We start from the raw sequence: 14,685 nt of genomic DNA, 5'->3' as shown, positions 1-14,685 counted from the left end.
TTTTATATGCAAACAGGATCCTCTTTTCAGTCACGAGGAGTAGATGTTCTTTTATGAGAGAAATGTTTTCTCTCATTTTGGTTTCTAGATTTTATAGAGATGCACAAAATCATGGACGTCTATATGCCGTGAAAGCGGAAATAAGACTGTATAGAGCCCATGAGGCTCTTGGGAAAGGGAGGGGGCTTGTGAAAGGCATGTGTGGGTCTGCTCAAAAATACATGTCCATATTTAACCCATCATGAGCACAATGGACATATACCAACATGGACAATAGGAGCACACGTATGCCGACACAGTGCTGGGTTCTAAGCCCTTGTTCCTTAATTCCATATGGCCAAGGCCTTATCCAATGACGTCGTGAGGATGACATAAAACCTCCCATCAGGCACTGCAGTGCCTTCTCTACACTGCACATTTTTGTGATTATGACAATTCTATAAAACTATTGTTAAGAAGACTATGTCTTCTCTTTAATTTCTACTTGGTGTCCACACTTGTCCTTGCACTTGGGCGCTAGAGTGTTACCTCACAGAGCTTGTTGGCATGTCAGCAATATGAGGGACATTCACAGGTCTTGCTCATCTTGCAGGTTTTACTTAGATGCAGGCGACACACCGCTCTGTCTCCAATGACAGATGGAAGGTAGGTAAAGGTTTCTCACTTTGGTGCCCCGTACCATAGGGCGGCAGCTGGTTGATATGAGGGCACTCATCTCTGTCTTATTGAATAGCTATCAGCACATTGTTCTATGATTAAATGTCAACCTACAGAGCACAGCAATGGAATTGGAAGTTATTAACGTAAGGGAGAAACAATAGAGCAGCCATAAGCGTGGGATGTGGCAAAAGTCAGGGCACGTCGGGTCATTTAAACCCGCAGTGTTTTCTGATGTTGCTGTCACACATTTCCCCAATAGAGAGCTGAGACAGGGGACAGACATGAGCAACAGTGAGCCATAAAAGCTATGAGCCATTTCTCCATCTTAATGCTTTTAAGAACTAATGCATATTGGGGTGAGAGGGCTAATAACCACATGGCAAGAAATTGAGACATTTGAGCCCCGGTTGCTGTGCTGTCTGTGTCTTCTGGCTACAGAGTTGGCCATGAGCATTTTTGTGCTGTTGTGTTAATTTTATATTTTTCTTCTAGACTTTTATCAAAGCAAAGATAATGTGAACATGATAGATTTATGTCAAATTTCTGAAAAAGAGTAATTGTTTGCTTTATGGGACAAAGATTGATGGGTGAAATGTTTTAACCTGATTCTTTCCATTGCTTTAATCTGACAGGTTTATGTTCCACCACTGACTTGATTGCTATCTAATAGGTAATTTTTAGATTTGGACTTTTATTAAAGGGATAGTTCAGAGTCAGTGGAGGCAAGAAGGAGCCCCTGACTTCTTGGCTACAGCATGGTCACACCAGCATCGGTAAATAAAGAAATGTTCTCTGCTAAGAATAATTACATACCATGTAAGAATCCAGGACAATGTTCGTCACATTAAACACCTGCCATTTGCCTGCAACTTCTGCTTTAAAAGAAATTTTAATTTATGTTTTCACAAGCTCCTATCCACATTACTTTTGTGAAATGCACAATACAAAGAGTAAGCTTTTAAATTTTTTACACCATCTAATTAACATTAAAAGCCATCAACAGGGCTATATCACCCTAGTCTTTTGGATTATCAAAATGAATATTTGAAATGGGTCAGTAAAAAGGGAAATTATTCCTTCTTCAAAACTATCTTTCTGACTCAGTTATTACAATGGAACTGCATCTGTAGAGTCTTTTTTTCATAGAATTTTGGGCTTTATATAACTCTTACTTGATAAGCAGGTCAGTTCCTTTTCCTCTCCCTTCCTTCTTTCTCATCTCTTTTACAATCTCCAGTTTTCTTCTCTAGGGTCCCTCTATCTCATGTTAACAGCAAAGTAATAAGACATAGTAAACCCAAATAACACATGTATTCTTTTAAAAACGTTCCTTTAACAGACTGATTGGCCAATTGCTGAGCGTGATAAAGTTAGGCAGGAAAACCAAACTGAGAATGATGGAATGAGGAAGGGCAGAGGCAGAGGAGTCGCCAGCCGGATGGACAACGAGTTGGACACACAAAATGTGACTGAGGTGAAAGCCATGAGCCCCAGGGCAGCCCAGATGAATAGAACTGGGTTACATTGTATGAGCTAGTTAGTAACAAGCCTGCACTATTGGCCAAGCATTTGCAATTAATATTAAGCCTCTGAGAAATCTTTTGAGAGGGGCTGCAGGACAAGAAAACTCTGCCTACAGGCGTGTGTCTCTGTGTGGGCATGTTCATACATGTGCAGGGGTCCACAGGCGACCAGAGATACTGGATCTCTCTGGATCTAGAATTACAGGCAGTTTCTGGAAATTGAACTCATGTCATCTGCAAGAGCAGTGAATCCTCTCAACTGCCAATCTATCTCTCTAGCCCTAGCAGATTCATTCCTATTTCCCCGGCACTGAAAGAGACAGACATTCCTGTATTTTTTTGAAAAGATAATATATAATCGACTCTTCTAAAAGAGTACATTTAATTTACCTCAATCCCAGTTTGCTTACTGATTACACAAAAGGGTTCTTCACAAGAGACTTCTGACTCTGTCAGGTTTCTATTGCATCTAAGCCTTTTTCTTATAAACTATGCCTCCAGCTTTTTTCCTCTGAATAGTCAGAGAAGTTTCTTAGCTTGCTCTTTGGTTTTAATCTCTGTCCTTTGCAGTATGTTCTCTGAAAATCTACTAGAGAGCTGTTTAAATAAACATTGAGTTATGTCATTTCCCTTTGAAAATATCTCCATGTTTCTTTTCCCATATCCTACAAGACACAGCCCACATGATCTGACTTTTGCTTATTTATCCTGCTTATTGGACACTATGACCCTGTCCTCGGCTCTCTTTATTTCCCCCAAATGATGTCCTTTCTAGTAATGGTCGCAGCCTGTAAACCTTCACAACAGGTATCACATTGTGGGGCTCACGTGATGAGTGTCACCTAAGGCACAGGTGATGTTTGGAGGTAAGAACTCATCAGTTCTTCTGAGAAAGAATGTCCATCTTTAAAACCGACTAAACTCATGAGGGAGAGGGGTGGAAATCTCTTAGGTTACAATGTATGTAAATTATGAAGTGTAGTTACAATATAATGTGACTGGAGCCTCAAGACTGTAGCGTAAGTGCCACAGTGGGGTGGAAAGGTCTCGCCCATTGCTCTCCCTCTAAGGATGCATAATTTTAAATACAATGTTTATCATGTCTTCACAAAAACAATTTTTCTTATCTCTTAGAACTGAACAAATCTGTTCCTTCTTGGGATTATCACCTGACAACTTTTCTGGTTATGATTTTAGGGCTTATGTCCACTATAATAACCAAATTTACTCATTGTTTAGTTTGGTAAAATATTCCTTATCCAAGCAGAAGAACAGACACTTTCCTGTTGACAGACAATTGAATCTGTTCAGTTTTCAGGTAAATGTTACATGACCTTGAATGACACTAAAAGTTTAGTTATGATTTTAGAGACTTGCTTCAGAGTGTACTTGCTCAGCTGCACTATGTGACTTGTTACCACAGTGGTTGTGCCCTGTGTTCCTACAGGCACAGAAAGAGTGTTGTGTGCAAAACAAGTAGCTTGTGTATCCCAGAATTCTCTGCTTAGGCTGTAGATGAAAGATGGGATTGGGCCCATTTCCTTGATTGCTACAAAGGATGTCATGCTTATTTCCTGATTTATCCTCTCAATGCTGCTTGTGTTTTGCTAATTTAAAAAATTAAATTACGTGCCCTTGTTACTGATTTGTAAGAGCTGCAAAATACAGTGAGGACCACAGATCCCCTCTCCTCATCCATTGCTCCACACACTGCAGCTTTCCTTTCACTGTGTTCGGTGACATTTCGTGGTCTGACCCACTCACTACGCCCATGAGGTTAAAAACATCTTGAGGCTTGTATTCATCTTTGTTTCTCTAGCACCAAGCAAGTGCTTAGCATGTAGTGTGTGCACCATTGCCCAGTGAGTGCTTGCTGGACAAACTTTGACAACTTTAAACATTTTATTGTATTTATTGTACTTATTTATCGATTTATGTGTGTACATGTATGTACATCTGTGACCATATGTGTAACCTAAACCACGAGTGGAGGTCAAAGGACAACTGAAGGAAATGGGCTCTCTCTCTACTCATGGGTTCTGGGCATCAAAATCAGGTAGTCAGTCTTGAAGGCAAACACCTTTACACGTTGAGGCATCTCATTGACCCAGCTATAACTTTAAGATGTGGCAATTCAACCTTTTTTATGATAAATATAATTTTATGGATGTTGGTTATATGTACCGCTGAAGCCAAGGCTAACTGAAGTGTGTGCAACACATCTTTTCGGACTTGCACTTCAAAGTGTGTCCTAAGGTGCTCTTACAAACGGTGAGTCTGCAGGCTATTTACATGCAGCCATTACTAACTGAGCACCACACTATGCTTATTTCCATTCTTTTCAACACATTGACAGTTGACCAGAAACCCCTGAGTGGCAGAATATTTAGCTTGAATTTCCCATGAAGTTAGAAATGATGTTAAGACACAAGAATGGACTACATATTATGATGAATGCGTGAGGTTCATGGTTTGTGTCAACTCGACATTGATTACCTTTTTAGCAATGGTGTCCGGAGGTACATCCCGCCTCCCAAGTGGGTAAGGATTCCACTGGCCACTAGGAGAGACATCTTCTTGTCCATTGTCTAAAATGTTGCTTTGCTGGGACGGGGTCTATTGCGAAAATGGTATGGCATTCTTTAGTGATGTTTACGATAGTTTTCTGAAAAGAGTCCCTAACAATTATGGTAAAATTAATTTTGTTTGATTATAGAAAACATATATCCTAACTGGAAACACTATTATATTTTATTTACCGAGTAAGAATTCTAAACTGACAGCTATTTTGGAAACAATGAGAAATACAATTAAAATAACCACTTCAGAGTTATTTACTGAATTTTAAAGTTTAGATTCTCTACAGTACCTGAATAGAGATAATCAGAATAAAATTAATCAATGTTTTAAAAATACCCACAACATTTTAAAGCTTGATTAGTTTATCTCTTTAGTATGCGCTTACCATTTAGACTATAAACTGAAACCATGCAATCCGTGGATTGGAATGTGCAGTATTCCAAGTCAAAGCCTAACATGAATTTTTTGAGACTTTGATGTGAATTTTTTAAGGATTTTCCACTAATCCTCTGCAGAATATGCACTGGCGGATAAAGATGCTTGGCGTTGTGCATTATCTACAGATAGCTGCTAGAACCATTCAAGAAAGCCATGACTGCTTTGGCTACTAAATTCAGTTACTTATGTATCACTTATATATTAAATTTAAATCCTTCATAAGTTTAAGAATATTAAAAATATTCTTGCTTGTGTTTTTTTTTTTTTACCAAATAGGATATCCTGTCTTTATTAATACTGATGTTAGATATTTTAAGATGACCCAGACTCTAGCTAGATTAACATTAAGCAGTTATATATATAGGAAAGGGAGAACCTGTACCTTCTACTGGAGAGGTAACTGGTGGTATAGACAGAGTGGGGTGTGTGTACAAAGTCCTCTTCTCTTCTAACCTTCAGGATGCATGAGTTTTGTATGTTTTATTGGGAATCCCCGTGTGAGTCAGAAGCTGCCCATGTTAGGCTTGCCCACATTTTGAAGAATCCCTGGTAGCAGACCTGGCTAGAGAGGCTGTGCTTTCTGGTACTCTGTGTGAGGTGCGTCCTTCAGCCTTTTCGTGCTGAGCTGGGTTGCTGCTTTCAAATGCGTCACAAGCAAGTGCTTGCCAGGCCTCATCTGGCTACATGGAGTAGTCCTAATATGGTCTTTTAAAAAGCAACTCAGTATCCATTTTGTCTGTATTCTGACCACATGCACGTTTTTAAAGGACTGCCAGGAAATACAGTAAAATTGGGTTTAAGGTGAGACTATCTCTCAGTGTGTCTAATATGGTTAGTATCTCAATGTGTCTGATAGGGTTAGTATCTCAATGTGTCTAATAGGGTTAGTATCTCAATGTGTCTAATAGGGTTAGTATCTCAGTGTGTCTAGTAGGGTTACTATCTCAATGTGTGTAATAGGGTTAGTATATCAATGTGTCTAATGGGGTTAGTATCTCAATGTGTCTAATAGGGTTAGTATCTCAATGTGTCTAGTAGGGTTAGTATCTCAATGTGTGTAATAGGGTTAGTATCTCAATGTGTCTAATAGGGTTAGTATCTCAATGTGTGTAATAAGGTTAGTCTCTCAATGTGTCTAATAGGGTTAGTATCTCAGTGTGTCTAGTAGGGTTAGTATCTCAATGTGTGTAATAGGGTTAGTATCTCAGTGTATCTAATAGGGTTAGCATCTCAATGTGTCTAATAGGGTTAGTATCTCAACGTGTCTAATAGGGTTAGTATCTCAGTGTGTCTAGTAGGGTTAGTATCTCAGTGTGTCTAGTAGGGTTAGTATCTCAGTGTGTCTAATAGGGTTAGTATCTCAATGTGTGTAATAGCGTTAGTATCTCAATGTGTCTAATAGGGTTAGTATCTCAGTGTGTCTAGTAGGGTTAGTATCTCAATGTGTGTAATAGCGTTAGTATCTCAATGTGTCTAATAGGATTAGTATCTCAGTGTGTCTAGTAGGGTTAGTATCTCAGTGTGTCTAGTAGGGTTAGTATCTCAGTGTGTCTAATAGGGTTAGTATCTCAGTGTATCTACTAGGGTTAGTATCTCAGTGTGTCTAATAGGGTTAGTATCTCAGTGTGTCTAGTAGGGTTAGTATCTCAATGTGTGTAATAGAGTTCACAGTGAGACTGTCTCACAACCCTTCTGAGGGACACAATGAAAAGGTCACAGCTCAAATTTCACCTTTTGCTTTGACTGTGTAAATTATGTTTCTACAAGCCCATCAGAAGTGAAAATGGAGGAAAAATGTTTTGATTGCGAACTCTCATATTGAGTGAATATGTGTTTTAAAAATCAAATGAAGAGTAACACACATGAAAAACATGTTGGTTGGAAGTAGTGAGATATCTCCCTGATGAGTTTTGCCTGGATTTCTAGTCTTTACTGTTTCTAGACTAACATCTTTACATGTGCCCACACCCAACCTTTCTAGATATTAAAATATGGCAAACAAGAATACAAAGATTAAGTAGACAGAAGGAAATCATGCACTCAGGAACCACTGGGTAGTATTTTCTTTATGGATTTTCAGAATCCATGTCTCTTTCTCTTGGGTCCTCTGCCCTGAGGGTACAACTCAACCTGCCATCTGGCTCTCTCTGTGCAAGACACATTCTTGTGAGGTAGACAGTATTCAGCATAGGTTTTCTTTTTCTGTTCAGGTCACTCTCATCTTCATATAAATTTTCTCTTATGCATTTTCTTACCTGCCCAGAAATGAGTAGACCCTATTTTGAATAGTCACTGAGAGCTATTCCAAATGGCACAGTTCTTTATGGCCCACAATAAAGGTGTAACTCCATTCTATCAAAACCCTGGCATTGTGACCCTGGGTTCTTCATAAATGTATAATTAATTTGTCTCTTTTTAAAAATTAGAATTATCTGCCACACTAATTCTTTCATATACAGGGGACACAGAAGCAGAAACATGCAGGATCATTAAAAGAGATTCTTTTTCACTGGATAGTAAAATTAATGTACTTCCTGTAAGTAATTTTCCTTCTTAATTTCAAGAATGAGCTATGATTTGATTTTCCTAGGTGAGGCACTAGAGTCCGGAGAAACAGGAAAGTCACAGAAACACTTATTGATGTTGGGTGGTGGTGGGGGATGACTGAAAAGTGAGATATTTAGTGTGCTCACACTGTTTCTCAAAGTAGGATGTATGCTGTAAGTAAATTTGTCCTCTGGTTGTTAAAATTCTCCAGAAGATAAAAAGGAACAACTGGAAAGCATGATATAAATTGAAGCCCTTGCTGTTATAATGTTTTATTTCTAAGAAAACAAGCTAAACTAGGTGCTCACATCCCGTCAGTGCTCTCGAGGTTAGGATGGCTTCTGATGTTCCTCATCTCACATACCAGCCAAGGAAACACACAGCGCACAGGGCATTGGCTGATGGGCTCTCAGGTTTTTATTATTAGAGCAGCAGAGGAAATGGCCAGTGTGAGTTAGTAGAAAAGCAAGGATTTTGATAAGAGCTATAGCTTAGGAAAACCTGGCTCCAAAATCTGCTGTGGTTATGGGTAGTCTTAGTGTGGATGATTCTCAGAACTTGGAATGGTGGTAAGTGTCAAGCAAAAGAAGCAATTTCTAATCTGGCTGGGACTTCACTATGAATCCCTCTCCATATATCTGAGTAAATTTGTATGTATATTTATGTATGTGAACGTATCCACATGGATGTATATTTGTCTAAGTCTATATATAAATAGTATTAACGTGAGTAAATGGACATAACTGAACCAGTGGCCTTGATCATCTGCTAGATGAAGGTGTACAGTATGCTTGTGAAATTATATGTAATGCCATCTTGCTGAAGAAAATATACGAGTGGTGTTGGACTTTGATACCTTGCCAAGTTCTTGTGGCATCTTTGATGAATGCAAGGATCTGCTTTATGAGGTAATTGCCACATGGCTTGCAAAGGCAATTTTCATAGATTTAAGGAAACGTTAAAGATAATTTGTCCAAGCAGCATGGTGGCATATGTCTATAATTTCAGCAATGAGGAGGGAGGCTGAAGCTAGAGGTTCAAAACTTTGAGACCAGCATAGACTACATACTGAGACCTTGTACAAAACAAAACAAAACAAAACAAAACAAAACAAAACAAAACACCCAAACTGGAGCAAACATACAGATCAGTAAATAAAAATCAACAACAAAACCAGGAAATGCTAGAAAAATAAGCTGCCAAAAGTATTTTTAGTGAACTTATTGCTGCCCTAGTATTCCAGAAATCCTTTTGAGAAGAGATACTTATGACAGAGGCAAATACACTGTGTGAAAATGTTGTGGCTACGATTTTTAAAGACTGTGTTAGCCATAGCAGAGATGAGACACGATCCACATTGATACATTGTTTGCTCATTTTAGTCCCTGTCTGTGAGGACTGTGTGCACTGGCAGGCTGGTGACTTTTTTCATAATTAGAATGGTGGATAGCTCTTTCTGGAGGGCTAAAGAGTCAGTAATAAATATAGCAGAATCGATAGGAATTGCAGGCACAAGTTAGCCTGGAGTACAGCATAGATCTTGCTTTAATTTTAGCAGGAAAAGCTGTCATTGAGTAAGCGACTCTTGACTTTAGGGTGAATAGAGGCACAGCGATGATGGTGCATCTGATCTTGGTCATCTGCATAGGTCCAGTGGAAAAAGGACACCAGAAGTTCAAACACAGTCAAGGCAAACATTGTTGTCTAAATTTCCCTAACCTAGGAGTTTCTTAGACATGAATCAACTGATTTAATAACTAATGAAACAGGGAGGGAGGACAGTTTCTCCCAGGTAACTTTAAAGAAACAATTATTTTATATATGTCATATATATACGACTTAGGCCTTCCATCTCTGAAACTATAATTTATAATACTGTCCAATTCTATAAACAACAAGCAAAAGATTCTATGGTGTAAAATTACAGTAATAAACACTAAAAGAAGAGGCAGCCAATACCAATCTAGCTCTGTGGAAGCTGCCGTACTTCTATTGGGAGCCATGTCCTGGGCAGGCATTAGCAAAGGCTAGAGTTCCCTCCCCAGGTCTGATGTTCTCTGGTACTGGCAACTGTCAGCATGATTAGCATATGGTGCTCAGGGGCTGTAATATTCTTGTCATCAAGCACAATCTGGTGAAACTGAGTGGTCAGGAAGGACAGGTGGATCTAACAAGGCACAGAGCGATCACTGGCTTTCACCTAGTTCAGATAACCTGAGTCACTTGTCTCTACAGCATGACGTGGTCATGTGCTCTTGGGTCAGTGAAGATACACCATTCATTTCTTTCTAAAAATTTTCCATGTCATCAAATATTATGGTTATTTGGATTATAATGTGAATGAAGGAACTGTATCAACTACTGTGAGTCATGTGTGAATATCAGGTGTTACAAATTGTGAAAGACTTCACCGAATGCAGAGAGGGCTTACACTGGGTATCACAGTCATGACAATAAAGTCAAAGCACACGATACATCAGTGTGGGTTGTGAGCCTCAGACTCAGATCTCTCTCATTCACCTTCTAAATGTGTCCGTGTAGGTTTGTGAGTTGCAAGAAAAACCATCCTTCAGGTACTTTGCGGTACCAGCCAGAGTGGGTTTTCAGTATTTCTCAATCTTTGTTTTTTCCCAATAGAAATATTTATCATTGTATCATTAATCTAGGCAATAAAAATAGCAGTTTGAACCGACATTCTCTTATAATGTTGTCCTTTTCCCAGGAACATACCATCTCAAGACAATAGCTGAGCTCATTACAGTAGAACACATCCGAAAAAGCACATAAACCATTGAAAACATCATAGAAAGTTGACTTGATTGCTTTTTGGAAAGGCAGCAAATAAATGATAAATGAATGAATGAGTGAATGAATGAATGAATAAATAAATAGGAAATATTGGTATCCTATAATTTAAGCCTAACTTGTATATCTGGCATTTTAGCTCATAAAAACTGTTAGACTTTCAAGTTTAGCAAAAGGTCAACACATTGATGAACAATCTTAACTTTTTATATTAATTTTGTTGTATTTGGTGGAATTTTAAAAATATCTTAAAGACGTTCATGAAATTATCATATAAAATATCATTTCCCGTATACAGAAAAGAAAGACTATAATTATTTTTTAACTCATGAAAAAAATGTACGCTTGACCTGGCATGCAATAAACATGGGTGAGTTAAAAATGTTCCAAAGACACAGCAAGATCAGCATGCCCCTGCCTCCCATGACCTTGACTGCATACTGTGCGAAGGTGCCAGGGCTCTTCATTACAATCAGTTGTGTCCTTTAATTAGCTTATCATAAATTTGCTTAAGGACAATATCAGTGCTTGGAGGGAATAAGAGTGTTCCTTCTTCCTGGTGCTAGTGGCCAGGTTTGGGCGTCTGAGGAGAAGGCTGCAAGGTGTGATTCAGCCCACGTGTCCCCTCGGAAGGGCACCATTCCCACAAATATGTGCTGCACAGTCCTCTATATTCCTTAGGAAGCTCCTCATCTAGATGCCTGAGAGTTAATTTTGTGCATGTGTATGGGACCATGAGGGAGCAAGAGGAACTGTTAAGAGGGTAGAGAAAACAGAAAGAGAGGATAATAGAACACACGAGGGGACTGTTCTGGGGAGAAGGAGGCCAGTGGGGAAGGGGGTCTAGATGAAAGGGCCATAGCAGCAACCATTTCTTTGTATGCTAATCAAAAATATGCAAATAAAGGTTAGTTTTATCCTTTGGCAGGAAGCCTCCCCCATGAGGTTTACAGAGCTCAGGGTGGAACCAATGGGGTGGAGTGCAGGCTGAACCACCACAGCCACAGCTTTGGCTGTGCTTCAAATGCTTATGAATTAATATTTTGAACTCGCTACATGTCAGGTAGAATAGTTTGTGCTTTTCATAGACTTTAAGCTGCAAATCTTAGAAATGGGTTTTCATCCCCCCTTTTCTTCCTCCTTTCCTCCTCTTTCTCCTTCTTTACATAGGAGATAATGTATTGACAGTAACTGACTTTGAAGTCTTTCAATGTCTAAATAGTTGGTTTGCAATTTATTGTGCTTCCTAGAGGGACTTCCTTTCCAAAGGGATTTCCTGTGAGTCCTGTGTTTGCCCAAGGAAGGATGGTCCTGAGGCCCTGGAAGATAGCTCTGCACTATGGCTGTTATGTGGTATCGTGACTGTGAGAGGTAATTAATCTATTCTCTTGGGCCACTGCACTACAAGATGAACACAACAGGGCAGCTGTCCCTAACTCATATCTGGAGAGGAGTTGAGACACCAGAAACAGAGTTTTAAGTTCACTGCTGTTGTTCAGTTACTGCATGAATCCAGATCACTGTGTAGATCAAAGAGTAATTAGGCCCCAACTTAGTCAAATTAGGGCTGTTGTCATTAGATATTTTTAGAGGGTTCCAGAAATAGCTTTCTTCATACAACGATTCCTTTAATTTATTTATTTTTCTTTGTTTTCTGAGACAGGGTTTCCCTGTGAATCCCTGGTTGTCCTGGAACTCACTATGTAGTCCAGGCTGGCTTTGAACTCAGAGATTCACCTGCTTCTGAATCTTAAGTGGTGTCATTAAATGTGTGCATCATCACCGCCCAGCAGGGTTCTTTAATCTGCTCATAATTTTTATTTTTGAAATCTTCTAATTTTAGTTTCAAAGTCTGGTTTGCATTACTTCCCAAGTTCTCTGGCAGAGGCGTCTATCCCTGAGACGGCTCATCCACCCCTGAGTGTGGGGATTTGTTCGTTTGGGATGGAAGGAGGATGAAGGCTTTGGACTTCTGGGAGGACATGAAGAACAGGTTGTCTTAAAGAGGGTTTCAAGAAAATGGTTGTGCTTATGGAATCCCTAGGTCTAACTTGTGCTGACTTGAATAAAATGAACTGCCCACAGCCCTAATTCTAAGTTGAGAGACTGTGAGCTGGGCCATGAACACGGACATGATGAGAGTTACTGCTGACATCAGGAAATACCAGCAGAGAAAGTTATCACGCACCACTGGCCCCGGGAGACTGAGAACAAATAAGATAGTATTTAAATGTTCCCAATTTAGTTAGGCTTTGGTTGCTCTGTGTGTGTGTGTATGTGTGTGTGTGTGTGTGTGTGTGTGTGCGTGTGTGTGGAGAGGGAGAGAGAGAGAGAGAGAGAGAGAGAGAGAGAGAGAGAGAGAGGAGCGACAGAGAGAGATGAGAGAGAGACAGAGAGAAACAGAGAGAGGAAAAACCTGTGGATATAAAAATTTCTAGCTAAGTGTGCTATCCACAGCCTGAATTAAATTACACAGAGTTAGGTATAGAGTTAGGAAATGTTACCAGACATTTGACAGCAACTGTGAAGCATTACAGCATGGGAATTTGTCTTACATTCAAATTTCTTCAGAAAGAAGAAATGTTAGGGGTTGCTGTCATTTTCTTTTCCTATTTTGTACTTCTTTATCCACAAAACCTTTTGAGGCTAATGACTACATTAACATACAGTCATAATGACATTGTATGAAGATGACTCATTAGTCTCCACTGAGATGTAACCAAGGAAAAGCATTAATCAGTTTAAGCAGGTAAAATGGGCATTCCCCATATTGACTGAGCAAGACAAATGTTTCGTTAACAGTGGGAACTCTTCTTCTCTTTATTATACAGTATCAGTTCCTTGCTAATATGCCTACAATTTTGTTTAAAATATGTGAAATTGTGGCTTTTCTACTAACCCAAGAAGAGCAAATTGTCAGATAAGATTCAAACTTACACCTCTCCCTGCTGTGTTCTGTTCCCACATGGAAAGTGGACCAAGAAAGCGTTTACAGGGCTAAACATTTAACTTCCATGCTTACTCAGGATATTATGCTTTCTAAGGGACCCACCCAAATCTCAAAACAGTTTTCAGCATTGTTCTCAGAATGTTTTACCAAGGGAGGTCAGGGGTGGTGTCCAAAAAAGTAAATAACAAATGTGTAAACACAAAAGAAAGAAAACCATGGAAAAATAGAAGAATAAGTAGAAAGATGATCTTTAAATCTACTTCAAAAGCCATGTACCTGCTCAGTCCAAAAAGCAAGAGTCTGGTCATCAGTCTAGCTACAATAAACACTGAGCAGCTACAGATTCAGGCTTTACATCACTTTCCCTGGTGCTTTTGGACTACGGGGGGGGGGGGGTCCGTAACAAGCAGGGCTAGATGTACAGTCTAAATACACCAAATGGACAGACAGCAAGTGACTTTGGAATGCTGGCACATGTAGGGCGGTCCATACTTACTTTCTGAAGAGGTGGGTCTTGAAGGTCAAATTTAGACTTAGTCTGCAAGTTTAAAGTCATGCTTCTGCCTGCATGCATTGCTGAAATACCTCCATAGGGCAGCATGCCAAGGTTAACTGTGTTGTGTTTGTAAGCAGCGCTCTGAGTAGAGGAGATAACCATGTGACAGGATGTAAACACGGGCTCCACAAACAGATCATTACATGAACACGTCTAAATTCATCACATTGAACTGTAAGCGGGCAAACAGTAACTTTTTATAAACATGCGCTCCGTCAGACAAAAGCATACAGTAACAGTGTTAGTTGTGCACATAAATGAGTACCCTCCAGAGCTACAGAAAGGACAAGAGCAGAGATACATTGTCTATGCCTGCTCTCATGAAAAGGATCAATCTCTGTATCTGTCTCTTAGATGGCCTGGTGATCCTGGCTTGAGACGAGCATTGATCACCTGTAGTAGTTTGTAAGTTTTGCAAATTGAAACAGATTTTAATCAGATTCCATAAGCTATAAATCTCATTGTCTCACATTATGAGATCTGTGCCTATGAAAGACACATGTTAACTTCTAACTCTGCCTGAGCTAAAGTGTGGCAACCTTAAGGGCAGTTATACTCTGAAGATGATAAATGCTACTATTTTTAGTATGCATCAAATATCTGACAACTACAAATAACACTGGTGA

At 39.5% G+C, this 14,685-nt stretch overlaps 1 protein-coding gene across 7 annotated transcripts in view; it reads right to left on the bottom strand.

Moving 5' to 3' along the window:
* The window catches only part of Lrrc7 (leucine rich repeat containing 7), a 464,597-nt gene that overhangs the window by 63,745 nt on the left and 386,167 nt on the right, over window positions 1-14,685 (bottom strand). For 5 of the 7 annotated variants that reach the window (XM_087897454.1, XM_087897452.1, XM_087897455.1 and 2 more), the window contains one exon: window positions 4,680-4,799. The exons of the other annotated variants lie outside the window; for them this stretch is intronic. In XM_087897454.1, the coding sequence (XP_087753580.1) occupies window positions 4,680-4,799 (120 nt within the window). The remainder of the gene's footprint in view (window positions 1-4,679; window positions 4,800-14,685) is intronic. 7 annotated transcript variants of the gene reach the window in all.

This window comes from Myodes glareolus, chromosome 17 (genome assembly GCF_982192425.1).
Source record: "Myodes glareolus chromosome 17, mMyoGla1.1, whole genome shotgun sequence".
Taxonomy (NCBI): domain Eukaryota; kingdom Metazoa; phylum Chordata; class Mammalia; order Rodentia; family Cricetidae; genus Myodes; species Myodes glareolus.
This window is presented reverse-complemented; position numbering and strand designations above follow the sequence as displayed.